The sequence below is a fragment of the Leopardus geoffroyi genome, chromosome D3 (assembly GCF_018350155.1).
Source record: "Leopardus geoffroyi isolate Oge1 chromosome D3, O.geoffroyi_Oge1_pat1.0, whole genome shotgun sequence".
Lineage (NCBI taxonomy): Eukaryota > Metazoa > Chordata > Mammalia > Carnivora > Felidae > Leopardus > Leopardus geoffroyi.
This window is the reverse complement of record NC_059339.1, coordinates 28,790,729-28,814,386: the sequence shown is the minus strand read 5'-3', so window position 1 is coordinate 28,814,386 and position 23,658 is coordinate 28,790,729. Positions and strand designations below refer to the sequence as shown.

At 52.4% G+C, this 23,658-nt stretch overlaps 3 protein-coding genes across 16 annotated transcripts in view; 2 read left to right on the top strand and 1 right to left on the bottom strand.

Annotated features, from left to right (window-relative positions):
- Positions 1-16,723, top strand: part of DGCR2 (DiGeorge syndrome critical region gene 2) — a 98,667-nt gene extending 81,944 nt beyond the window's left edge. For 4 of the 7 annotated variants that reach the window (XM_045459147.1, XM_045459150.1, XM_045459149.1 and 1 more), the window contains 4 exons: positions 5,238-5,441; positions 10,840-10,992; positions 11,958-12,194; positions 13,767-16,723. In XM_045459147.1, coding sequence (XP_045315103.1) covers positions 5,238-5,441; positions 10,840-10,992; positions 11,958-12,194; positions 13,767-14,023 — 851 coding nt within the window. In that variant the 3' untranslated portion in view covers positions 14,024-16,723. Of the gene's footprint in view, positions 1-5,237; positions 5,442-10,342; positions 10,439-10,839; positions 10,993-11,957; positions 12,195-13,766 lie in introns of all 7 variants that reach the window. The other 3 variants (XM_045459145.1, XM_045459148.1, XM_045459143.1) reach the window with 1 other exon arrangement.
- Positions 16,724-17,300: 577 nt separating this feature from the next.
- On the top strand, positions 17,301-21,415 carry LOC123587457 (carbonic anhydrase 15-like). 8 transcript variants are annotated; one of them, XM_045457270.1, is made up of 8 exons: positions 17,301-18,395; positions 18,613-18,666; positions 19,311-19,481; positions 20,005-20,165; positions 20,248-20,340; positions 20,705-20,783; positions 20,892-21,056; positions 21,148-21,415. In XM_045457270.1, exons 1-8 carry the CDS (start codon positions 18,329-18,331, stop codon positions 21,318-21,320), a joined length of 963 nt encoding a protein of 320 aa, XP_045313226.1. In that variant the 5' UTR covers positions 17,301-18,328; the 3' UTR covers positions 21,321-21,415. The 8 variants fall into 8 exon arrangements, with proteins under 8 accessions (XP_045313226.1, XP_045313221.1, XP_045313219.1 ...); XM_045457265.1 differs by having other exon boundaries at positions 17,306-18,395; positions 20,020-20,165; positions 21,155-21,415; XM_045457263.1 differs by having other exon boundaries at positions 17,307-18,395; positions 21,155-21,415.
- Positions 21,416-21,692: 277 nt separating this feature from the next.
- On the bottom strand, positions 21,693-23,393 carry FAM246C (family with sequence similarity 246 member C). Its single transcript, XM_045459269.1, has one exon. It carries the CDS (start codon positions 23,391-23,393, stop codon positions 22,683-22,685), a length of 711 nt encoding a protein of 236 aa, XP_045315225.1. The 3' UTR covers positions 21,693-22,682.
- Positions 23,394-23,658: the final 265 nt, after the last annotated feature.

The window sequence follows — 23,658 nt, the reverse complement described above, 5'->3', positions numbered from 1 at the left end:
TAAATCCAGATTTGGCTTTGGGCAATTTCTTGAGCTCTGTCCTTGGGTTCCACATTAGGAACCAGGGGGTAGTAGAGCACCCACCTCACTGTGTTGTTGGGAGAGATAGTTAGCATATGCTCAGTGCAAAGAATAGTCCTTGGCATAGAGAAAGCTCTCAATATATATGACCTATTTTTATTATTACATAATATGTTTGTGCTAGCTTCCTTTTAATATGTCTTTTTGTACTCTTTTAATTAAGTCTTCAAGTTGATTTTAGCACCTTGTTCTGTGCTCTTTACCCAGAATTTTGCTTGTTTTTTTAAATCTTTTACTGACTCATATGAGATTAATCAACTTTTCTCAAGTCTCTTTTTTTCTTATACTGGTTCAGAAATTATATCTGCCTTTCCTGTTAGTGGTTATCCTTACATTTTTAAAGGGCATAATTGATTTGTTTTTTAAATCTAAAGACAGTGCCTCTAACTTCCACCTGGTTAATACAAAGACCTTATATTGCTTTAGCTCTAGTTGTTCCCCAGCTTCAAGTATGGGTATACATGTTGTCTGTTACTTTCATTTTACTTTGTTTTACATTTCTTTTATTTTTTTATGCTTATTTTTGAGAGAGAGAGAGAGAGAGGGAGAATCCCAAGCAGGCTTGGCACTGTCAGCATAGAGCCAGAAATGGGGCTTGATTCCATGAACCGTGAGATCATGACCTGATCTGAAGTCAAGAGTCAGATGCTTGAGGCACCTGGGTGGCTCAGTCTGTTTAGTGTCTGACTCTTGATCTCTCCTCAGAACCATGATCTCATGGTTCATGAGGTGGAGCCCCCCCACTGGGCTCTGCGCTAACAGCATGGAGCCTGCTTGGGATTCTCTCTCCCTCTCTCTGCCCTTCCCCTGCTTACATGTGTAAGCTCTCCCTCTTCCTCTCTCAAAATAAATAAACTTTAAAAAAAGAGGGGCGCTTGGGTGGCTCAGTTAAGCGTCTGACTTCGGCTCAGGTCATGGTCTCGCGGTCTGTAGGTTTGAGTCCCGCATTGGGCTCTGGGCTTACAACTCAGAGCCCGGAGCCTGCTTCTGATTCTTCTTCTGGTTCTCTCTGCCCCTCCCCTGCTTGCTCTCTTTTTCTCTCTCTCAGAAATAAACAAACATAAAAAAAAAAAAAGAGAGAGAGAGAAAAGAGTTGGACGCTTAACCAACTGAGCCACCCAGGCACCCCTGTTTCAACACTTCTTAAATGAATCACTTGTTTTATGAAGTTAGCATTTATATATATATTTGCTCATATGTTTATCAGTTTCTTATTTATTATTTCCTCTTGCACCCCACTTCTTTCTGCGTTTGGCTTTTTATCTCTCAAATGTATTCTTCAGCAGCTCTTTGAGAAGAGGTTGTGTTGTTAGTGTTATACTCTGTTACTCTCTGTGTGAAAAGTCTGTAATTTTTGCCTCCAATCCTGAATGTTAGTTTATCTGGGTATAGATTTGTAGGTTAACAGTTACTTTTTCTCAAAACTTTGAAGATGTTATTTTATTGTTTCTGCCTGTCCTTGTTCTGAACTGTTGTATACCTTTCCTTGGTTTTCCTTGTAGGTGCATTATAAATTTTAAAACTTATTACTTGCTAAGAGCACCCCATCCAGGTGGCCAGGGGCCCCAGTGTAATAAGGTTGGCCTCTGCCATAAGTTCCCATTCTTGTTCCTTCCCTGTCTGTGACCTAGTGACGTTTCAAATGCCCCAGTGAAATCCCCTCATGCTTTTACTTGTGTTCTCTGCCCTGACCCCCAGTAAAGCTCTTGCTGTGGGTCCTCGCTCCTTCTCTGCTCCCCACCCACTTGGTTGAGCAGCACTCTTGGTGCTCTTCCTGTGTGATCCCTCTTGGCATGCAAGGACTCTGTCGGTTCAGGACCTATGAGTATAATACTCTTTGTTTTCCTGTGCCTCCCTTGTCGCTTCTCTTGTGGCCACACCTGACTGGCCTGCCTAAAGGAACACAGAACAGTCGGTAATCTTCATCTCTCTTGTTGCTTTTGAGAGTTTCTCTTTGTTGATACACTGAGATTTCATCACACTGTTATTGATTTATTTTTATTTGTCCTTTTAGGACCCCTGGGGATTTATGTGTTTGATTAATTATGGGAAGATCTCAGCCATCATTTTTTTAAACATCTTTATCGAGATAAAATTCACACACAGTCAAACCTTGGTGTGCAAGCATAATTTGTTCCAGAAACATGCTTGTAATCCAAAGCACTGTATATCAAATTTCCCCATAAGAAATCATGGAAACTCAGGTGATTTGTTCTGCAACCCAAAAATATTCATATAAAAATTATTACAATACTATAATATAGTACAGAATAATAAAACACAGAATATAAAAGAAAAATAAATTAACCTACACTTACCTTTGAAAACTTTCATGGCTGGTGTGAGGGAGACAGGAGAGAGGAGGGTTATCATGTAAGGTAACTTTCATTATCACTAACGGAATCACTGTTATCTGTTGCCTCAATGGAATCTTTTTCTGCATGGGGGCCATTGCATATGCTCGCACAGATGTTGACTACAGTACAGTATTAATAAACTCTTGTCATATACTGTATTTAATGTAACTGGCAATAAGGCAGGAGAAGAAAGGGTCTGTATCTGCAGGCAGCCTGACCTAGAATGAAGCAAGGCATTCCTAAGCGTATTCTTGTATGGAAAAGCAAAGGACTGTCCATAGGTGCTTTGAAGTGACAAAATACAGTAGTGCCAGTGCGGGCACCTTCCAACGTTCTGAAAAATCACCGATTACTGCAAACACGATAGCCTGAGACCGAGCGTCTGAGCATAGGATATGATCACCCACAATCCTGCAGGGAGAGAAAGAGATAGAAGAACCATTGACTCTTTTTGTGATCATGTGACATTCAGTATCGTATTGCAAGTTATCATTTGTTTATCAAGTTAAAATTTATTAGAAATGTTTGCTAGTCTTGTGGAACACTCACAAAACAAGTTACTCTCAATTTAAGATTCTATACCTTACAATTCCCGCATTTAAAGTATACCATTCAGCACTTTAGTTTATTCACAGGTAAGTGCAACTATAACCACTAATTCCATGTACGTATACATATGCATTTTGCCATATATATTTTATTCAGATCGATGCAAGGTTCATTTCAGTGATATGTGAAATGTTACCTCTGTATAACTCCATTTCCTTTCCCTTTTTCTATAGTAATACTATTACATACATTAGGTCTGTTAGCGTTACAAACCAACAATACGTGGTTATTAATTATCACCTCCAGTCATTTTATTAGCCCACAGCAGCTTTGCTTCCACACACCTCCTTTGGGCTTTATTGGCAAACACATACATTACATTTCTATATGTTAGGAGCCCAATACAACATTATATAAAGACAGTATTTTATAGAATTGCCTTTTCAGTCAGTTAAGAGGAAAAAAAAAATCATTTATATATTGTCTTTCATAATTACATAATTATCTTTTCTGGTGCTTTTTTTTTTTTTTTTTTTTGTATGGACTCAAATTCTTCTCTGAGGGTCACTTGCTTTTAGCCTGAAGAACTTCCCTTAGTGGGGGTTAAAAAAATGGCTTCCTTTGGTATTTCTTGTAAGGTGAGTGTGAAAGCAACAAATTCTTTCGGGTCTTGTCTCTCTGGGGAAAGTCTTTATTTTGCTGTCAAGTTTGGAAAGCTGGGTTTGCTGGATATGGGATTCTTAGTTGACGGTTTTTTCTTTGAGCACCATTGTTATGTTACCCACTGCCTTCTTGCCTCTGTTCTTTCTGCTGAGAAGTCAGCTGTTAGTCTTCTGAGGGTCCCCTTATCAGTAACAAGTCATTTCTGGTTTGCTGTTTTTAAGGTTTTCACCTTTTCTCCAGCTTTAGCACTTTTACTATGATGTGTTGGATGTGTTTAGGTTTTGTGCATTTATCCAACTTGGAGTTTGTTATGCTTCCTACATATATAGGTTTTGTTTTTCAATGAATTCGTCAGGTTTTCAGCCCTTATTTCTTCAGATATTTCTTCTTTTTCCACTCTCTTTCTGGTACTTGAGTTTTGTCTGTGATGGTGCACTTGATGGTGTCCTGCATTTCTCTGAAGGCTGCTCATTTTTCTTCATTCTTTTTCTCTTCTAGCAGAGAACAATTCTACGTGAGTTTCTTGCCCTGAAAATTTCTGACCACATGAGTTATGTAGATTTCTGACCACATGAGTTATGTAGCCAGTCTTAAAGTGAGGCACAGACCCCTGGTTGTGGGATTTCTGATGAGTTTTTCTAGACATCTCTATTCCATTTAGACACTGAAACAGACTTCTTATGTCCCTTTGCTTTTCACTGAGCATCTGTCTTTTGGAGAACTGCCCCTGCCTCATCACTCATCCCTTCCCCCAGGCATCTGTTGTGTCTGCTTGCTGACTTTGGCAGAAAAAGTCTGACTTCTCAACTCCCTCTTGTCTCTGGCCATGGCTATTTCTCTTTCTCTAGCCCCAGGTCAGCTCTGCATACAGTTCAATGTGTCTGTCTTAGGACTGGTGAACTGTCTTCACAAGCAGAACTAGCAGCTTCTCGGGAGACTCATTTGAGACACATTCTCAAATGTGTCACAAAATAGTTAATAGACATGGCAGCTGCATCTTAAAGTTGAGGAAACCTCTAAGTAAACTGCTTAGGCAAACACTTAAAAGCAAACCCTTCTCGGGGCGCCTGGGTGGCGCAGTCGGTTAAGCGTCCGACTTCAGCCAGGTCACGATCTCATGGTCCGTGAGTTTGAGCCCCGCGTCGGGCTCTGGGCTGATGGCTCAGAGCCTGGAGCCTGTTTCGGATTCTGTGTCTCCCTCTCTCTCTGCCCCTCCCCCGTTCATGCTCTGTCTCTCTCTGTCCCAGAAATAAATAAACGTTGAAAAAAAAAAATTAAAAAAAAAAAAAAAAAAAAAAAAGCAAACCCTTCTCCATGGGCTTTTCCCCGGAATCTAGCACTCTTCTCTCTCGTAGCTGTCTGGGCTCATGGCCAGGTGTGCTTTGTCCTAATAGTGAGCTGTAGTGACCTTTCTCAGATAGCCACTCCCTGCGGCCATGGGGCAGACTCACACACTCCAGCACTGGGAGGGCTCCCAGGTTGATCTTGCCAACTCCTCTGTTGTCATCTGCCCCCCAGGTGGAGAGAATCAGGGCTCCTGCTGATAATGCGTATGTAATAGGCATGTGTGTGTTTGGTTTGTTGCAGGTCAAACATGTGTTGACATCAAGGACAATGTGGTGGATGAAGGGTTCTATTTTACCCCCAAAGGAGACGACCCATGCCTGAGCTGCACCTGCCACGGTGGGGAGCCTGAGATGTGTGTGGCTGCCCTCTGTGAGAGGCCCCAGGGCTGCCAGCAGTACCGCAAGGACCCCAAGGAGTGCTGCAAGTTCATGTGCCTGGACCCAGGTGAGACTGATGGTGGGTCACGAGTCAGCCTCCCTGTTCCAAGCTGGAGCCTACATGTATTTTTGCTTTCTCAGTGGTGGGGACTTATGAGAGCTCATGGCACATGGCATAGCAGCAGTGGCAGCATTTGTTCACAGAGCTGGCCAGTTACTCTTCTGGGCATGTATGTGTCATATGACCCAGCTTCCTCTAACTGCCACCTCTCAAGTTGGCTCATGTCAGCTCTCAGGTAATAGGTATTGTGCACCAGTGAACTTTAACTTGAGTGTGAGTGTCTGTTCATGAATCAGTTGTAAATGATAGCTTCAGACCTGGCCTGTCTTTCTCAAGACTTATGTCCCTACTTGAGCTCTTTCTTGGCTATGGTGATCTGGAGGATAATGACACTTTTTACTGCTTATAGTCCTCGATTTTTACTGTTAAAATCTTCAAGAAAAAGATTAAATATTATCCTCAATTTCAAGAGAAAACTCCTTTCTACCAGGTGGTGCTTTGTGGTTAGACACTATGTAGGCATGTGGTCTCTGGATAACCCTCTTCCTTCCTTTTCCACGTACACACACACTAAAGAGCAACAGATAGCAACGTAATCTGTAGGACCATGAGTGGGCATCACACTCCATACAGCATGCTGGATTGTTCTCCACACCAGTGCAATTGGCATCTCTATAAATTCATAATCTTAAGAGAAATGTAAATCAAAAGCATGAATTTGTTTTTTATCTTGGCTGCTGCAATATGAGAGAGCAGGGACTTGTGGCCGTTCCTGAGCTTGTGGACCCTGTAGATGAACAGCTTGGGCAGGGCAGGGAGGCCATCTCCAACCTCCAGGGCCCCTGTGAAGGAGATACTGTTTGCCTAGCGCTGGTGCAACAGCTAGAGTTAGCCCGTGAGAGCCACAACAACAAGAGCTCTCCTTGAGTAGAGAGCTGTCAATGTCCTGCATGCCAGGAAGGCTTCTGGGGAGAGGGCAAAGTAATGTCAGCGGTATCTGAGATTTAGCCAAATGGGGCACTCTGGCACACGTCCCAAACGTGCAGTCAGATATGGAGCCATCAGGGAACATGGAGTTCAGTGTAAGTATACTTGGGCCTCCCTATCCCACATGGTAGATGCTACCTCTTGTGTAGGATGAATTCCTATGGGATTCTGACAAGCACCTATTCATTGTTTACCAGGTCTGTGTCCTGGCCACATCACTCTGAGCCTCCAACTCACTTATTTTCCACATGAGTCAAACTCTGGCTTTCACAAGTCACATCACCTGGACTTCTCATTCCATTTCTTAGGAGTCTACCAGTGTTGCCTTACCTCTCCATCCAAGCTTTGTAAGAATGATTAGACATATATAAGACCTGTAGAGCCTAACCAACCCTGAGGACTTCTCAGCAGAGCAGGGCTTTCAGGGCCTCTGGATGAGACCATAGCTGCTGTAGGCCATTCTCCTGTGCTGCCAGAGCAGCTTATCCAGGGCCTCTCCTTGCCTCTTGCTTCAGCCTTACTTTTGCAGGCTCCTGACTGCTTCCCAGGTTGGAGCATTTTCTCCTGGGAAATGCCTGTATTCCAAAAAGGACAGAGACACTGCCACCCAAACTGGGGACTTTGGGAAAATATCCCCTTCAATAAGGTAAGGATATCTGCTCTTATTCTGTTTAGGGTTGTTCAAGAGGTCAAGGGCAATGCCGAAAATGAAATGGTATCCAGATCAGAAGAGAAAAGTGAAATAATCTTTTTTAGTAGATGACATGATTGTCTGCATAGGAAATCCCAGAGGATCTACAGGAAAGATACCAAAACTAATAAGTGTCTTTAGCAGGGTCTCCAGATACAAGGTCAATATATAAAACTACATTGTTTTTATATATACTGCCTATGAACAGTTGGAAATTGAAATTTCTAAGAAAAGTACCATTTACAGTAGTACCAAAACCATGAAATCCTTGGTATAAACCCTACCAATATGTGCAGTCCATATGCTACAAATCATAAAATACTGATGAAAGAAATCAAAGGTGTAAATAAAAGGAGAGGTGTACCATGTTCATGGATCATAAGACTCTATCATTATACAGTTAATTCCCCCAAATTATCTATGGATACAGTGCAGTCCCAACCAAAATTCCAGCAGACTTTTGGCAGACATTGACAGACTGATTCTAAAATTTATGTAGAATGGCAGAGGAATTAGAATAGCCAAAACAGTTTTTAATAAGTTGGAGGATTCATGGTACCTGATGTAAAACTTAGTGTACAGTCCTGGTAAACAAAACATTTCAGTATTATCAAGAGATATATAGATCAGTGGACTCTAGAATAGAGTCTAGAAATAGTCCCACACTTATATGGTTAACTGATAATTGACAACGGTACAAAAACAATTAAATAGACAAAGGATAATCTTTCAACAAATGGTGCTGGAAAATTTTACATCCATATGCAAATATACACACACATATATACACATACATACCTTTAACTACACATTCTACTATGTGTAAAAATTAACTTAAGGGGCACCTGGGTGGCTCAGTCAGTTAAGCATCTGACTCTTGATTTTGGCTCAGGTCATGATTGTGGTTCATGGGATCAAGCCCCACATCGGGCTCTGTGCTGACAGTACAGAGCCTGCTTGGGATTCTGTCTCTCCTTCTCTCTCTGCCCCTCCCCTGCTCTCCCATTCTCTCTCTCTCTCTCTCTCTCTCTGTCTCTCTCTCTCTCTTTCTAAATAAATAAATAAATAAATAAACTTAAATTAAAAAAATTTTTTAATTGACTCAAAATTCAGAAACTTCTAGAAGAAAATATAGGCTCTAAAAAAAATAAAGTCTGTTAAAAGAAAACAAAAATCTTTGTGACCTTGGGATAGGCAACATTTATAGCTGACATCAAAAGCATGATCCAAAAAAGAAAAATTGATAAATTGGACTTCATCAAAATTGAAAACTTCTGCTTTTGAAAGTTGCTTAAGGAAATGAAAAGATGAGCCACCAGCAGAGAAAAAATATTTGCAAAACACAAGTCAGAGTCTTGTATTCAGAGTATATAAAGACTCTACAAACCCCAATAATAAGAAACCACCCTATTAAAAAGTGGGGAGGGGTGCCTGGGTGGCTCAGTTGAGCATCCGACTCTTGATTTCAGCTCAGGTCATGGTCTCTCTCACAGTTTGTGGGTTCAAGCCCCACATTGGGCTCTGCACGGACAGTGCAGAGCCTGCTTGGGATTCTGTCTCTGCCTTTCTCTCTGCCCCACCCCCTCTTGCACCTAGACATGCTCTCTCTCTTTCTCAAAATAAATAAATAAACTTTTTTTTTAAAAAGTGGGGAGAAGATTTAATACGACACTTCACCAAAGAAGACACATGATGGCAGCCAAACAGCTGAAAAGATGTTCAACTGGTCACTAGGGAAACAAATTGAATGCACTTGGGCCACCACACCTAATGGAAGATGAAAATAACAGAATTGCCAGCTCTGAGGGTGGCTGAGGCACAGAGCAACTGGCGCTCTCCATTCCCGTCCTGCACTGGTGCCCTGGGGAAGCCTGGGGTCACAAGGCTCCCAAGAGGTGAGACGAGGTGCCCAGCAGAGCAGCTGCCAGGAGCAGAGCCCACGTTAGAATCCAGGGCATTGGCCTCTGATTCCTGCTGAGCTTCTGTTTCACCTGCCATCTCTAACAGAGATTTGAAACCATTAACCATGTAACCAAGCTCAGTGAAATGGTTAAGTTCCTGATCACTGAAGTTCTTCATGCACAGACTGGGCAGCTGCGTGAAAAGGACCTGGGATGGCTCAAGCATCAGACCAAGGGCCAGGCCAGGTGAACTTCAGGACACCTTCAGTTGCAACAGCATCTTCCCCAGCAAGACATGTCCTCTGGGGCCCAAGGGTTAACTAAGGACCAGTAGCCTGGAAGACAGAACACAGCCCCGTCTGGTACTGTCCAGAGCCCCATGGAGGGACCAGTTGTGGCGAGTCCCCAGGGATCTCTGACTTCTGATCCTAGAACAGTGCTGTCTTCTTTGTGTCTGACTGCAGGTGACTTTCTTCTAGGAGATGCTTCCTCCTTCCTGGTAATCATCATGGAGGAATGGTCAGGGACCTTGACTGTGTCCTTGGGTTTATTTTAGAAGTGATTAAGAGTCATTGCAAAGGGGCTGCTCCTTTAGGTGCTCCCTTGGGATCTCTGAGCTGACCACCAATTAATAGACATGTCAGTAGCCCCCTGGGCTGACAGACTTCCTCCCACAGACAGAGACAAAATGTTCCCTTGAGTCTGGAAGAGGATCAGAGGCACCAAAAAAAGCAGCTAATTGGTGAGAGAATGTATCATTTCCACATATTTACTTCCCAAGTGTTGTCAGCAATAAATGCAGCTTTGAGGGAAGCTTTCTGGCTCCCGTGGGAGGAGGGCAAGTGTGAGCTCTGACCATCTGCATTGGTATGGATTGATACGATAGTCCTTGGCCCTTACACCCACACAGAGTCCTGCTTCCAGTGGCTATAGGTCGCTTCCTCGCTGTGCTTGCCCCCCTCCCTGCACTGAAGCCTCCCTGGCCTTCCCTCTGGGTTTGTGGAGGCAGGTGTTCCTGGGACCACTTCCTGGTTCTGCTCTTCTGTGACTTGGTGTGAGTGGCTCATCTCATCTAGGTAGGAGCCCCTGGAGATGTCCGTCACACTGTAGGCACTCAGCCAGTGCAAGTTCTCTTCCCTCACCCCTCATCCCATGATCACCATCTGTGCCCTACCCACAGCAGCTCCATAGCAAGCACCTAACCAGCACCGGTGTGCGCCAGGGTAAGGCAGGGTGGAATTGTCAACATTTGGGGCCGAGTGCTGTGATGTGGGGCTTTCTTGTGCATAGCAGGATGTTGAGCAGCATCCCTGGCCTCTACCCACTAGATGCCAGTAGTGCCTCCACCCCTCAAGTGGTTGATGATGACCAAAAGAGTCTCCAGGCATTGCCAAATGTTCCCTGGAAGTTGCAGAGTCGCCCAGGTGAGCATCCCTGGTCTAGAGTCCAGTGGCTCGGTCATATCTGCCTGATTTTGTACTATATGGTTGGGGACACAGGGGCCCATAACACAGCACCCGCCAGCTTTTAGGCAGAAGGGGCGCATTGCCTGGCACTTAGGAGTGCTAGACTGGAAGGTAAAACATCTTTCCTGGCCCATGATTTGCTTCTCTCCTTTGTTGTAACCACAGTATTCTTGACTTTCAGCTGTTTTCATTTTTCCCATCTCTCCTAAGACGTCAAGTGCAGGGAATCAGGAAGCAAGTTGCCTTTTCCACATAGATGCCTGGTGGTGGAGGGCTGTGGCCTTCCTGTAGCACTAAGCACTGGGGATCAGGCTCTCCTTTTCTGAGAGCAGCCGATTTCTTTCCTCTCCTTGTAACAGATGGCAACAGCCTGTTTGACTCCATGGCCAGTGGGATGCGTCTGATCGTTAGCTGCATCTCCTCCTTCCTCATCCTGTCGCTTCTGCTTTTCATGGTCCACCGGCTTCGCCAGAGGCGCCGGGAGCGCATTGAGTCCCTGATTGGAGCAAACTGTGAGTGTACTTGGCCCTACCTATAATAGCCACAGCGGGGGCCCTGCTCTGGGCTGTGTCCTCTTTAGGGTGAGAGGGTACTGGAAGTAGGAAGGGGGGGCAAGGGAACAGGCAAGAGGGTGTAGATGATAGGGGTGCCCTGGTGGGGTGTCCCTGTCCCACCCACTCACCTGCTCCTGGGCTGAGTGCACACCTGGGAAACTGGAGGAGCTGTCCTTGGGACCCAAAATCAGGCCGTGGATGTGTGGAGGGAGGGGTGTGCCCTCAGTGCCAGCTGCCTCCATGCTCCCCGGCCCTCCAGACCTTGAAACAGGACACGCAGCTGCTGCTGTATGTTTAGATAGTTGATGTTACCTTTTCTGACGGCCTGGACCATGAGCGGGGCCACCTGCCGTGGGCAGAGAGGGCAGAGCAGCAGACGCCCGTGAATGTCAGGCAACTTAGAGTGTGACTTGGCCCTCCTCAGCCCAAGTTCACTGCAGCAAGAGAGTTCTCTGCTGTGGCCTGTGCCCTCCATAGGGCTGCTGGAATCACCTTGTGTCAGTGAGCAAGCTGTGCTCCCTAGCGCCCAGTCCCCAGTCTGTGTGGGGAGCAGTGGGATGGGTACAGACCCTCCGGGGAGGGCCCCGAATCAAGGTGGTAGGAATACAAAGGGACTGTGCCAGCTGCAGTTGGGGGCCTCACAGCACAGCCCTTCCACAGACCCTCAGTTTTCACCTAGTCATCTACAAAGACACTCAAGCTGGAGAGGTGTGGTGAGGACTGGGCGGTGCAAGTGGCAGGATGTCATGATGGGTTGCACATGGGTGAGGGGCAGGGACTTTCTGAAGGAAGGGGGGTCCGCATCAGAGCTTCAGGGCTCTCATGTGGGCAGCTGGGCATACAAGTGTGACAGTCGGGATGTCAGATGCTGTGGGCCTCTGGGGTGACTCAGCTGTTGCTCGTCTCTCCCTGCTGTTGCTCAGTGCACCACTTCAACCTCGGCCGGAGGATCCCCGGCTTTGATTATGGCCCAGATGGGTTCGGCACCGGCCTCACGCCCCTACACCTTTCTGACGATGGAGAAGGCGGCACGTTCCACTTCCACGACCCTCCTCCTCCCTACACCGCATACAAGTACCCAGACATCGACCAGCCTGATGATCCACCGCCGCCCTATGAGGCCTCCATTAACCCCGACAGCGTGTTCTACAACCCTGCAGGTGCTTCCCTCCCAGGGACAGGGAGCAGCACATCACTGGCCATCCTCTGTCTGCAGCCAGAGGCTCACTGGTCCTCCTCCCCAGTACACAGGACCCTGAACCTCCACTTCTTCCTTGGCCTTCTGCTTCTTTTTGACTTTCCATTTAAGGTGGAACCACCTGTTGGTGGGCAGGCTCTTCCCAGGGTTGTACATGCAGATGACCGTGGGCAGTGGCCATGCTGCCCCTTGCCTTCCTCCCATGAACACCTGTTAGCAAGCAGCCCTTGGGGCACACTCAGCTGGGCAGTATGGAGAGATGGGGAACTGGGTGTTGGCGGTTGTGGGGATAGGACTGGCCCAGGTCTTCCAGGTGCCTGCCCAGAGCCAACTGCTGGGTCACAAAGACACATGTGCATATGTGGTAATTGTTAGAGATGCCTTTGTGACATTCCTTCCTGTCTGTGAAATGGGAAGAAAGCACTGGTTCTGTGATGTTGGCCTTACTGCTTAAGTCTTTTGTCCATCTGCTCCTGTGGAAGATCATTCCTCACAGGTCTGTGTAGCACAGAGGGAATGCCAGTTTCCTCACCATTGCCCAGCTTGTTCCTGTCCCTGATGTGCAGCTCAGGTGTCCCATCCCGTTTGCCTACATGTTAATACCCTCTAACACGCACACAACCCCCTGCAGTATGACAGCAGGCAGTGCCCCACTCCTTGCACTCCTTGCCTGGCTCCTTGCACACCCACACAGCACAGCAGAATGTGTGTCGTGGGGCCAGCGCCGCTGTGTTTTTGGGCCTGTTTGCTAGTACTGCTTCCCTGTGGTGTGCAGGCAAGACCTGGATTTGACCCCTGCACACACAGTTTGTCTCAGTCTGCCGTCCAGGGGGTCGGGGTAGAACAGGCTCCTGCCAGGGATGCTGCTGGGGGGCAGCGGGTCCCAGATGGCTGCATGGAGCAGGCTGTGAGGGAGCAGTTGCTCCCTGGGGCAGGTAACAGGACTGCTGAGGCTGGGGGGGGGGGGGGGGAGCCAGCCAGGAAACAGGGGCCCCCATGCCTTGAGCTTTTGGAGAAAGCCGGAATAAGGAGCAGGCACGCTGAAAGGAATGGGCTGCCACAGAGCCTCCCTCAAACCAGAGATTTCTACAGACCCCGGTAAGGTTTGTGGAGCTGTCTGCTCTGGTCCTGTCTTCTACATTCTCATCCCCATATTCCAGCCACAGCACCTTTTCTGGGGGCTGTGTCCCCTGTTCCGCCTGCCCACATCCGGCCCAGTAACTCCCTTGTGTCACGTGAGCCCTGCTTCAACCTCCAACAAGTCTGAGAGGACTTTCCCTCTCCCCCAACTTTGTTCTGCGGACTCTGTCAAAGCCTGTCCCTCCATATCACATTGCCATGGCTTGCTCACGACTGTACCCCTGTGCCTTGTACCGGGCCAGGTGGCAAAAGTGGGGGGTGAGCACAGCTTCCCCCTCCTCCCGCCACCACGGGAGCATTCAGGCAGGAGAAGTAGCCCCTGGTTCTGTGCAGCCCACCATCTTCCCCCGTGCCAGGCCTGCCATCCTGCTGACTCCCTTTTGTCTCCCTGCAGACGACGATGCCTTTGAGCCAGCAGAGGCCAGGCCACCAACCCCAGGAGATGGTGGCGGTGAAGGTGCATCACCCCGGCGCCTGGAGCACCCTGTGCCTGCCACAGGGGCCTCTCTGGCAGACCTGGAAGACTCAGCCGACAGCAGCAGTGCCCTGCTTGTGCCCCCTGACCCTACCCAGAGTGGGAGCACCCCAGCGACAGAGGCGCTGCCAGGGGGCGGCCGCCACAGCCGCGGTTCCCTCAATACCGTGGTGTAGAGGATGGCCCAGCCCACGGCCCCAATGGGCAGAGAGCACCTTTTTGCTGACAAGAAAACACTGATCCCTGTGGGAGATTTGAGGGGCCCGCAAGTGAGTCTGGACCCAGCTGCACTGCCGCACACCCGCTGACGGCGTGCATGTACGAGTAGAGACCACACCGACCTCCCGAGGGAGCAAACACCTGCACCGAGTCTCCTTGAGGGCTCCAAAAACATGCTTAGCTTTGGGTCCCTGTCTTTTTCTTTCCAAATGGCAGAAGAATGACGAAGTCTGTTCAGACCACACGTTTCAGAAGTAGGGAACAAAGAAGGCACTGTGGGCATGGGTGGGAGTCAGACCACACCTGGCTTTGGTGGGCCTGCTCGCTGCAGCATGCCGTCCAGAGGAGCCTGCCAGCCAGCCACTGAGCCCTGGGGCTGCCACGTGTACCTCGCTAGCCACTGTTCAGGAGGAGCACTTCCAGGCACCACTGTGTGTGTGGACTGTCAGTATAGTCTGGGTGGTTGGTCTGCCTCAGGGTAGATGCCCTTGGAGGTTACTATAGTGGCCGCTCTGAGGATACCCCCCAGCCCAGCCATGAACATCAAGGGTGACCCTACCCTGGGTTAGGGGCTGGCCTGGGCCTCTGGTGCCCAAGACCCTCAGAGGGGGTCTTGGAAGGAAGTTGAACTCTCCACTCTGTCTTTCAAGCTGGGTCTCTGTGAAGCCCAGTTCTGTGCCAGGGGGCCCTGGCCCTACCCTGTCATTTTTCTCCCCAGCATTGCTGTGCATGGCTCCCTCAAGAGGCAACCCTGGAGCTGGGCCAAGGCCCCTAGCCACGCATGAGTGTCCTGGCCCTGGATCCTCCTTTGGGGGTTGGGGGCTAAGCTAGCCAGTCTGCTACCCTCTGGAGCCCCCCACTCCTATTGAATTTGCTCATGGTCTGGTCTGCCCCCCCACCCTATCTTGTTTGTGCCATAAAGGGTTGTTTCTTTGGGGGGAGGGGTGGCTGAAATTAATGCGCTGGGCTGTGTCCATCTCCTGAAAGTCCACTTGCACACCACCACCACTGAGCCGAGTGCCCAGTGGCCGCATGCCACCTTCCCATCCTCAGCAGCTCGGGGTGCTGGGTTCCCTGCCCAGGGGCCTTTTGACCAAGGGACCCTGTTGCCTGCTCCTGGGCAGTGGTCTTGTCTCCTGACACGGGGCTTTTAGCATTTCTGAGGTTTGGAGATTAAGCGGGTTCTGTGCGATTTTTAGCACATCCATATCTTTTCTACGTTGAATGTCTGGATCTTTTCTTTCTGTGTGTACGCGTGTGTCTGTGTGTGTGTGTACATCTGTGTCCAAGGTTTGCAGGTGGTGGCGGTATGCCAGAATTCGGCCTTGGGGCCCCAGTTTCCCAGGCCAGCCATGGCATCTTTGGCAGCACTGAGGTGTGGCCAGGTCTGCACCTCTGCCCCTTGGCTGAGAGCATGGAGCCCTGCTCCTGGTCCCCCTTGTAGCTCTTCCAGACCAGCATGCAGTGACAGGAGGGTTGACTAGAAGTGGGTGTTTCTGTGGTGCTTTGTGGTGACAGACCTCGGTGGCACAGTCCAGTCCTAGGCATGTTCTCACACTCTCCCATTGGAAACCCATTGTGTTCTTCCAGTATGGAATGAGATTTTTGAGTTTCCCCACAGAACTGTCATCCCTTGAGCCGGCCAGAGGTGTGAATTTTGAACTGCCTGTCTAGGCTCGCAGGATCCAGCGTGCTGGAGGCAGGACTCAGGTGGGCTGCATGCCAAACAGTCCTGAGCTCCCCTTGCCATAGGGCTGATCCTTCAAGAATACACCCTGGGCACGTGTGCCCCACGTTGACTGCTGAAGACAAAGCAGGAAGTGTGTTGTGCCTCCAGCGTGCTGGGCTCAGGGGAGCCGAGGTCTAGAGCAGCAGCCACAGGTCTTACTGGTGCCAGGTGAGTGTCCTGAGCGTGTCTGCTTTGGAGTGACTATCCCAGCGGAGCACATAGGGGCCTGACTTCAACAGCCGAGAGTCCTTCACAGCTCCCCTGTCTCTGGCCCAGACCTCAGAACCATGTGTTGAGGACAGGGCAGTTGGCACAAGATGTCTGGGACTGGGGAGCTCCCTTTGGGGACCGAAGGACTGTTGGGGCCAATCAGGCATGCAGGAGGCATTAAGGAGGTGGCCTGAAGTATGGTGGGCCGGCTTCTGGACTGGCCAGGGTTCTGTCCCAGCACCAGGGTGCTCAGCCTACTGGGGTCCTTGGGCTGCACAGAGGCCTGCATGCCGTGTGTGCAGGAGCTGGTGCCTAGGAGTGAGCTCTGCTGGAGGGCGGTTGTGAGGGGAACAAGGTGGGGGAGCCGGGGTCTGCCTGGCTGCCCTTGGCCTCCTGTCCAATTGCCGCCCTTTGTTAAGTTCTCACTGCTCCAGGGTCTGATGAAGAATCCCAAGGCCAACCCCTTGTGCTCCTGTGATTGACTGGGCTCCCAGAGGTACAGGCCAGGCTCTTGGGAGGGGCCTCTTCCCCCAGGACCCGACTTACCTGGTGGAGGAAGGAGTCGATACTGTACATTGTCTCGATGCCTGTTTTTATGTTCTCCTTTCACTAAGGGTTTTAGTTTGGGTTTATTTTTGGTTGGGTTGGCACTAATCCTTTTCTTAAGATGCTGTGAGAACCATTTCATCCAAATGCCAAATAAATTTGTGTTCTGGAAGAGGCGTGGTCAGTCTTTGGTGTGACCTAAGTTGCGATGGGAGACTCCAGCCAGGGTGGCTGAGATGGGTGCATGGAGGAGTTGGGGCATCTAGGTGAGCCAGGCTGGGGTGCAGGGCTCCAAGATGCCCCACTGACCATGGTCCTTTCAATAATTTCCCAGTCTGTGATGGAGGAACAAAAGGGTGTCCAGGGGACTCAACCTCAGGTGGGTCCTTGTGCTTACCTTCCTAACCCAGCGTCCTGGCATTCAGCTCCAGCCTGGGCAGGGGGATCCTTGGGGCCTGACAGGCGAGGGGCCAGGGTTAAAAAAGGAACAGGGAGGGGCACCTGGGTGGCGTAGTCGGTTAAGCGTCCGACTTCAGCCAGGTCACGATCTCGCGGTCCATGAGTTCGAGCCCCGCGTCAGGCTCTGGGCTGATGGCTCAGAGCCTGGAGCCCATTTCCGATTCTGTGTCTCCCTCTCTCTCTGCCCCTTCCCCGTTCATGCTCTGTCTCTCTCTGTCCCAAAAATAAATAAACGTTGAAAAAAAAATTTTTTTTTTAATAAAAAAAAATAAAAAAGGAACAGGGAGTCCCTTGGTGTGGATAGGAGCTTCAAGGACAGCATCCCTCATTTCTGAACATAGCTGCTAGGGTGGTGGGGGGGGCGGTTCTGGGTGCCGTCAGCACTGCTGACAGCGCCCCTTCCCCAAAGTGGGGAGAGCCTGACCCTCTGGGGATTGGAGAAAGCTACCCCCCCCCTCCAGCCCACCCCATCTCCCTTCACATCACTGGCCCAATTATGCTCACATCCACAGGCACACACATGCTGGGTAAACAGCTTTCCAATGTTGCTTTCTCTCCCAGCTACACCAAGAGGCAGCAAAATCAGCTCCACTTGCCAGGAGAATTAATTGAGGGGCTGAGGCTCAGGCCACAGCCTGGAGTCAGAGCCTCAGGAGCTGCTGGGGAAGCCTGAAGTGTCCCCACCAGGCTGGTGCGGGGCAGAGTGGGAGAGCTGTGGCTTCCCAAAGACCTGTTGGTGGAGTAATCCCCCAAAGGAGGGCCTTTTCCCAGGTGTGTGGGGCGGCGTGGAGGGGTGGGGGAGACACCTATACAAGAGAGCCTATGGTCTTCGGGAGGTCCCAGGCCCACAACAGAAGGGAAATACACCCTCCCCACCCCAGCCTCAAAAGTCAAGGGCACTGGGATTCAAAGTGCCCTCCCCTTTCATTTCCATCCTTACTTGGTGGCCTTGGCATGTCACTCCTGGCCCCCAGCTTCTGTTTCCTCCTCTTTAAGTGGGCATAATAGCGCCTCCCCCCAATTAATTGGGGGAGTCTGTTTAAAGTGTTTTGCTCCGGTAAATGCCAGCGATTGTTGCTAGAACACAGCCGCGGCCCTGGGATCAGAGCATGTGCCTGGTGATCTCAGACCTCTGTCTTCTCTGCTGGTGGCCCTGCCTGGACACCGCCCCCTCTGACCCTCTCTGCAGTGGCCTGCCAGAGAGCCCACAAGACTTAGCCACGCCCCTAAGCCCACCCCACTAATAAACAGCTGCCTAGCCTGCCCCACAGTTCTCTGGCACTTTCCAGTCCTCTGGAGTCACAGTGGCTGCTGCACCATGCGGTCTCCAGGCTTTGCACTCGCCTTCCTCACCATGCCACTGGTGGTGCGCGGGGACTCAGAGGGTGAGCACCTGGACCCTGCCCATCTCGAATTCTACCCTTCTCGAATCTACCCTCCCTTGCAGCTCCCCCTTCTCCCTGTAAAGCTCTGCCACTGGGGGGTTTCTTTGGGGGAGGAGATGTTGGGGTCTTAGGAGAGGAGGAGCCCCTTTCTTGCATGGAGCTCAGAGAGAGCCCAGATTGCTGTCCCTCATCTCAGTTCCCTGTCCACTGTCCGCAGGCACCTGGTGCTACGACTCCCAGGACCCAAAGTGTGGTGAGGACAGAGTGTCATGTGAGGCTATATGGTATCAGTCTTTGTCCTGTGGCCACTAGACAGTCTGATGCTAGCATGAACCAAAAGCAGTGTGCATGCCAAGCTTCTCTGGTTTCTGCAGGTTTGTGTCTGGAGTCCTGGGCCACAGTGGCTGTCTGGGTACCAGGCAGCATGCGTGTGACGCACCCCCCCCCCCGGGCCTGTGTGTCTGTGTTTGTTGCTGGTGTGATCTCCAGTCCTGGCATGTGTGCCAAGCTGTTCATATAAGTGGGGACTGTAAGGCTGTCAGCATGGTCAGCCCATGTGTGAGCAAGTGATACATGTCCCCAGTGTGGGTGTGTGACTGTCGTGCCAGGAGACCCTTCCATCCCCATTCCCTGTGGGGCACTCTAGCTGCAGGTGACTGTGTGTCAGAGTATGGCCCAGACCAGGTGGTGCCTACCTACGTGAGAGTGTTACAAACATTATGGCCAGGCTATGTCGGGGTACGTGTGGCAGTTGTGACCTGTCCAGGTGTGTGGGTGAGCAGGAAGGAGCTTCCTGAGGCTGGGCGATTCTCTAGGTATGTGCAGGAGGGAGGGAGAGAGGCACTGCCTTCCTCTGTGTATCCCCAAGTTGTCCCCCGAGCCCCCCCCAACATATCCCTGACCTTGTTCCCTCAGGCCCCACCCACTGGAAGGAGATGGCCCCTGCCTGTGGGGGCCCAGCCCAGTCCCCCATCAACATTGACCTTCACTTGGTTCAGCGGGACCCCACCCTGGGACCCTTCATCTTACAGGGCTACAACACAGCACCTCCAGGCCCGTGGACCCTGGAGAATGATGGCCATACAGGTCAGTACCCTACGGCCAGGATCCCCACAGACACAAGCTGAAACCCACCTTGGAGTGAGAACTACCCCCCAACACACCCATAAGGATCAAAATCTCCACAAAGAGCACAGGAACATCCATACTCGCTGGTAGACACCCCCAACAGGGGTCATGAACCCCCATATACAGGTGTCAGGATCCCCCTAACAATAGCAATCAGCCATGGCCCCCGAGGACCAGAAGTCGGGACATTCCCAGAAGTCAGAGCCCCTCACAGCACCTCGGAAGTCATCACAGCCCCCCAGTATCACACACAGCTGTGGTGGGTCAAAACTCCCACCACAGGAGGGCCACCCTCTTCTCCCCCTCATTGCAGTGTAGGTTTTTTCCACTGCCATCTGCTGACCACCAGAGGACCTATTCCATGGAAGCCCGGCCAGGGAGCAGACTAGCCCAAAGGGGCCCTGTGCTGGCACTCTGTGCCCTAACAGCACAAGGGCAAGCGGGTGGAGGGAAAGAGTGTCATGTGCTCCTTTACCCCCAGTGCTGCTCCACATAGACGCTGGCCCACAGAGCCACCTGGAGATTCGGGGCGCCGGGCTGCCACTGCCTGCCTACCGCGCACTGCAGCTGCACTTCCACTGGGGGGGCCCTGGTCGAGCAGGTTCAGAGCACAGCCTGGATGGGCAGCGCCGCCCCATGGAGGTGGGCTTGGGTAGGGGGTAGGGTGGTAGGTGTGCCCTGTGGAAGGAGCAGCTGGTACCTCTCACGGTCTGTGCCTCTCCAGATGCACGTGGTCCACATGAACACGAGGTACCAGAGCATGGGGGAAGCTCGAGGTCACCCCGATGGGCTGGCTGTGCTGGCGGTGCTGTTAGTGGTGAGGGAGAGGTTGTGCAACTCCTGGCAGTGAGGGAGGGACAGAGGAGTTCTGTGACTCCTTGTGCTTCCCAGAAAGGGGGTCTGCAAAGGGAGCAGAGTGGGCCTGTAGAGTTTTGGTGGGGCTGTTGGGGGAGTCTGTATGGTTTATAGGATTTAAAGGGTTCTGTGGGAGGATGGGGCCAAGGAGAGGTACCGGGTCTGCAGGGTCAGTGGGGAGGGAGGGTGACCCTTCCCCCAGCAGATCTCCAAGCTGCCCCCACTGGGAGCCTACCCCCATTCCACTTACAGTCTCCTCTAGACCTCTCCCCACCTCAGATTTCCCCTTTGGAGACCCACCCACTCAGAGCCCTTCTCACTTGGAGCCCCCTCCCCAGGAGCAGGACACTGACAACGCCAACTTCTCCGTCCTGGTATCCAGCCTGAAGAACGTGTCTGAGCGCGGTGAGGAGCCACGGGGTCGCACCCGGGGCGCGGGGTTAGCTGGGGGCCAAGGGGGGCGGCTGGGCACAAGGAGGCCGATTGCAATCCCACCTCCCCTCCCCGGCCCAGGAGTCTCTGAATCTGGCCTCCACCTTCCCGCTGGCCTCGCTGCTGCCGGGCGCCTCAGGCCTCTCGCGCTACTACCGCTACTCGGGGTCGCTAACCACGCCTGGCTGCCAGCCTTCGGTTGTCTGGACTGTCTTCGAGGACGCGGTACCCATCGGGCGCGCACAGGTGGGGCCCCCACCCTTTCCACTGGGCAGCTCTGCCCTCTTCCCTCCCTCCCGCAGCCCCGGCCCACGTCTTAACCTGTCTCTGCTCCGAGCCCTCAGGTGGCCCAATTCCAGACCATGCTCCAGGCCGGGCTCCCCGGCGGCTCTCACCCCGCACCGCTCACCGAGAACTTCCGCCCGCAGCAGCCTCTCGGGGGTCGCAGGGTCTCGGCCTCTCCAGGTGCCTCCATCTGCGCAGCAGCCTCGGCGCCCGCCCCAACCCTAGCCCGTGTGCACGCGGCTCTGCTGGGCCTGTGGCTCTGGCAGAGCCCCTAGGAACCAGATTCGACCCCTTCCCGCAATAAACGATACACAGAGTGATCTTGGCCTCACATATTTTGCGGGGGTGGGGTGGGAATACACTACCTCTCCCACGGAAGCGAGATTCCTGCCCGAATTCCACTGAGGCCTCAGTGTGCCTGCCATACAACAGGGGACCCCTGAGCGACCCTCCCCCACCCCATCACAGCCAGTCCCATACCTGTATCCAGAACACACACACCTCCCCAGATCCCTCTGATCCCCCATTTCCAAGGAGAAAAACTAGCAGGTCTTGGAAACGCCACCTGTTAAAGTCTAATACTACACTTTATTTAAAAAAAACAAACAAACAAGCTGGCTGACCCCAGGACACTGTGCGCTATTAAATGATGACTTCAACTGACGTTTCCGAAGCCAGGAGGTGAGAAGCTACCAGTTCCAGGCTCTGCTGCAGGCTGTGCTAGGTGGGGTGGGTCCTGGTGACAAGGACAGCTAGTGAAGGGCTCTCTGTGCAAGGTGAAAGCACTCCCCGGTGACACTGGGAAGTTAGGCTATGGGACCTGAGTGTAGGGTGACACTTTCTGGAGAGACAGTGGTGTCCAGGTGTCTGCCTGTGGTGAGGCTAAGTGAAAGGTTAAGTGCCCTTGGTGTCACTGTCCATAACGAAGCTAAGAGTCCCAAGAACATTGACTAGATGCTACTGTGCCCAGGCAATGTTGTCCAGTAAGAGTTTGGGTCTGTCAGCAGAATGAAGCTGGCCAGGGACTAGCTGTGGTCCAGTTGATGCCCTGCAGACTGCGGTTGTATATCCAGGCGGCATTGCCCTGGGTGAGTCTGTATCCAGGTAACAATGTCCCAGCAGCCCACATGTCCCTAACATCTATTGAGTAGTGTGTGGGTCACTCAGTAGTAGTGTGTGCCCAGCCTCCAGCCCAAGACCCTTAATACAAAACAAATACAAACAAAAACCTGTAACACCCTCCCCTGAGAAAGACCCTTGGGCTCTCCCGGAGGCTCTCTGGGAGGCTGCCACATCCCTGGCCCAGACCCTTCTGCAGCTCTAAGGCCAGAAAGATATCCACCCCTCCCGACTCAGTCTCCAGCGAAGATCACTGGCTGCGCGGAGGCTCTCCGCACTCCCCAGACGTGACCCCCGACAGTCCTCAGCTTTGGCGCGTCCCGCCACCCACACCCTAATGCTGGAGCGCTAGCAGGCGGCTTCTGAGGACCCTTCTCCATCTACAAGGGTGGTGTATCTGTCCATATAAATAGATAGGAGGAGGGCGCTTCCCGCACCTGGTCGCGGCTACCCTCGGCAGGGCAGCCCTCAATCCCCACCGCCCTGCGGAGCCCCTGGCGGCAGCGGCGTCTTCTTGAAGTTCTTCCGGTCCAGGGCCCGGTTCGCGCTGCCGTCTGCAGGGCCGTCCGGTACGTCGTCGGCGTGCCTCGCGACCGTGGCCAGGGCGTTCATGGTGCCCAGCGCTCGCAGCAGGGTCGGGCCGCGGGGCGCCGCGCGGGGGACTGCGCGGGGCTCCCGACGGGCGGACCGCGGCGGGGGCGGCAGCAGTGCGCGCAGGGCGTCCAGCTCGGCACGCAGCTCCGCGCGCAGCGCCTCGAGCCCCGCGCCCAGCTCCGCGCGCACTGCCGCCAGGCCCTCCTGAAGCCGCCGCTCGCTCACCTCCAGGACGCCCGCCGGGTAGGTGGCCCCGCCGCGCGGCTCCCCGCACACAGAGCACACCGAGCCGCTGCTGCGCGCGTCCGCTCGCTCCCCGGCCCCCGGCGCCCGCGCCTCCCCGGCCGCAGCCCCTGCCCGCTCCACCAGCCGCAGCAGCCGGGGTGCGTCAGCCCGCGCCGCTGCCTCGGCCCGGATCTGGCCCCGCAGGCGAGCCAGGCGGCCCGGGGCGCGGGCTTCTTCAGGGCCTGGCCCGTTGGGCTGCGGCCCGTTGTCCCGTCGGCGGCCAGCGGCCCGTCGCAGCGCCTCGCTCGCGCCGTACACACTGCGAGCCTGGGCCCACGGGCGCCCGGGTTCCACCGCCATCCGTGCCGCAGCCGCCACCGCCACCGGCGCTGGGCCTGGCCGGGAGCTCCAGCCCGCAGCCTAGCGACCGCTGGGGCCCCGGCGACGCTCCGTGGAGAGGGCCCCCGGGATGGCTGTGGGAATGACTGAGGTCTCGTGGGGGTGGGGGTGGGGGGGCGGGCAATCTGGCCTGGGCCCGGGGAACTCCGACAGGGCTAGAGGGGGTGGTAGATGGAGCGCCAGGGAACGCGGGGGTGTGGGCAATGCAGGCAGCCTTGAGTGTGCT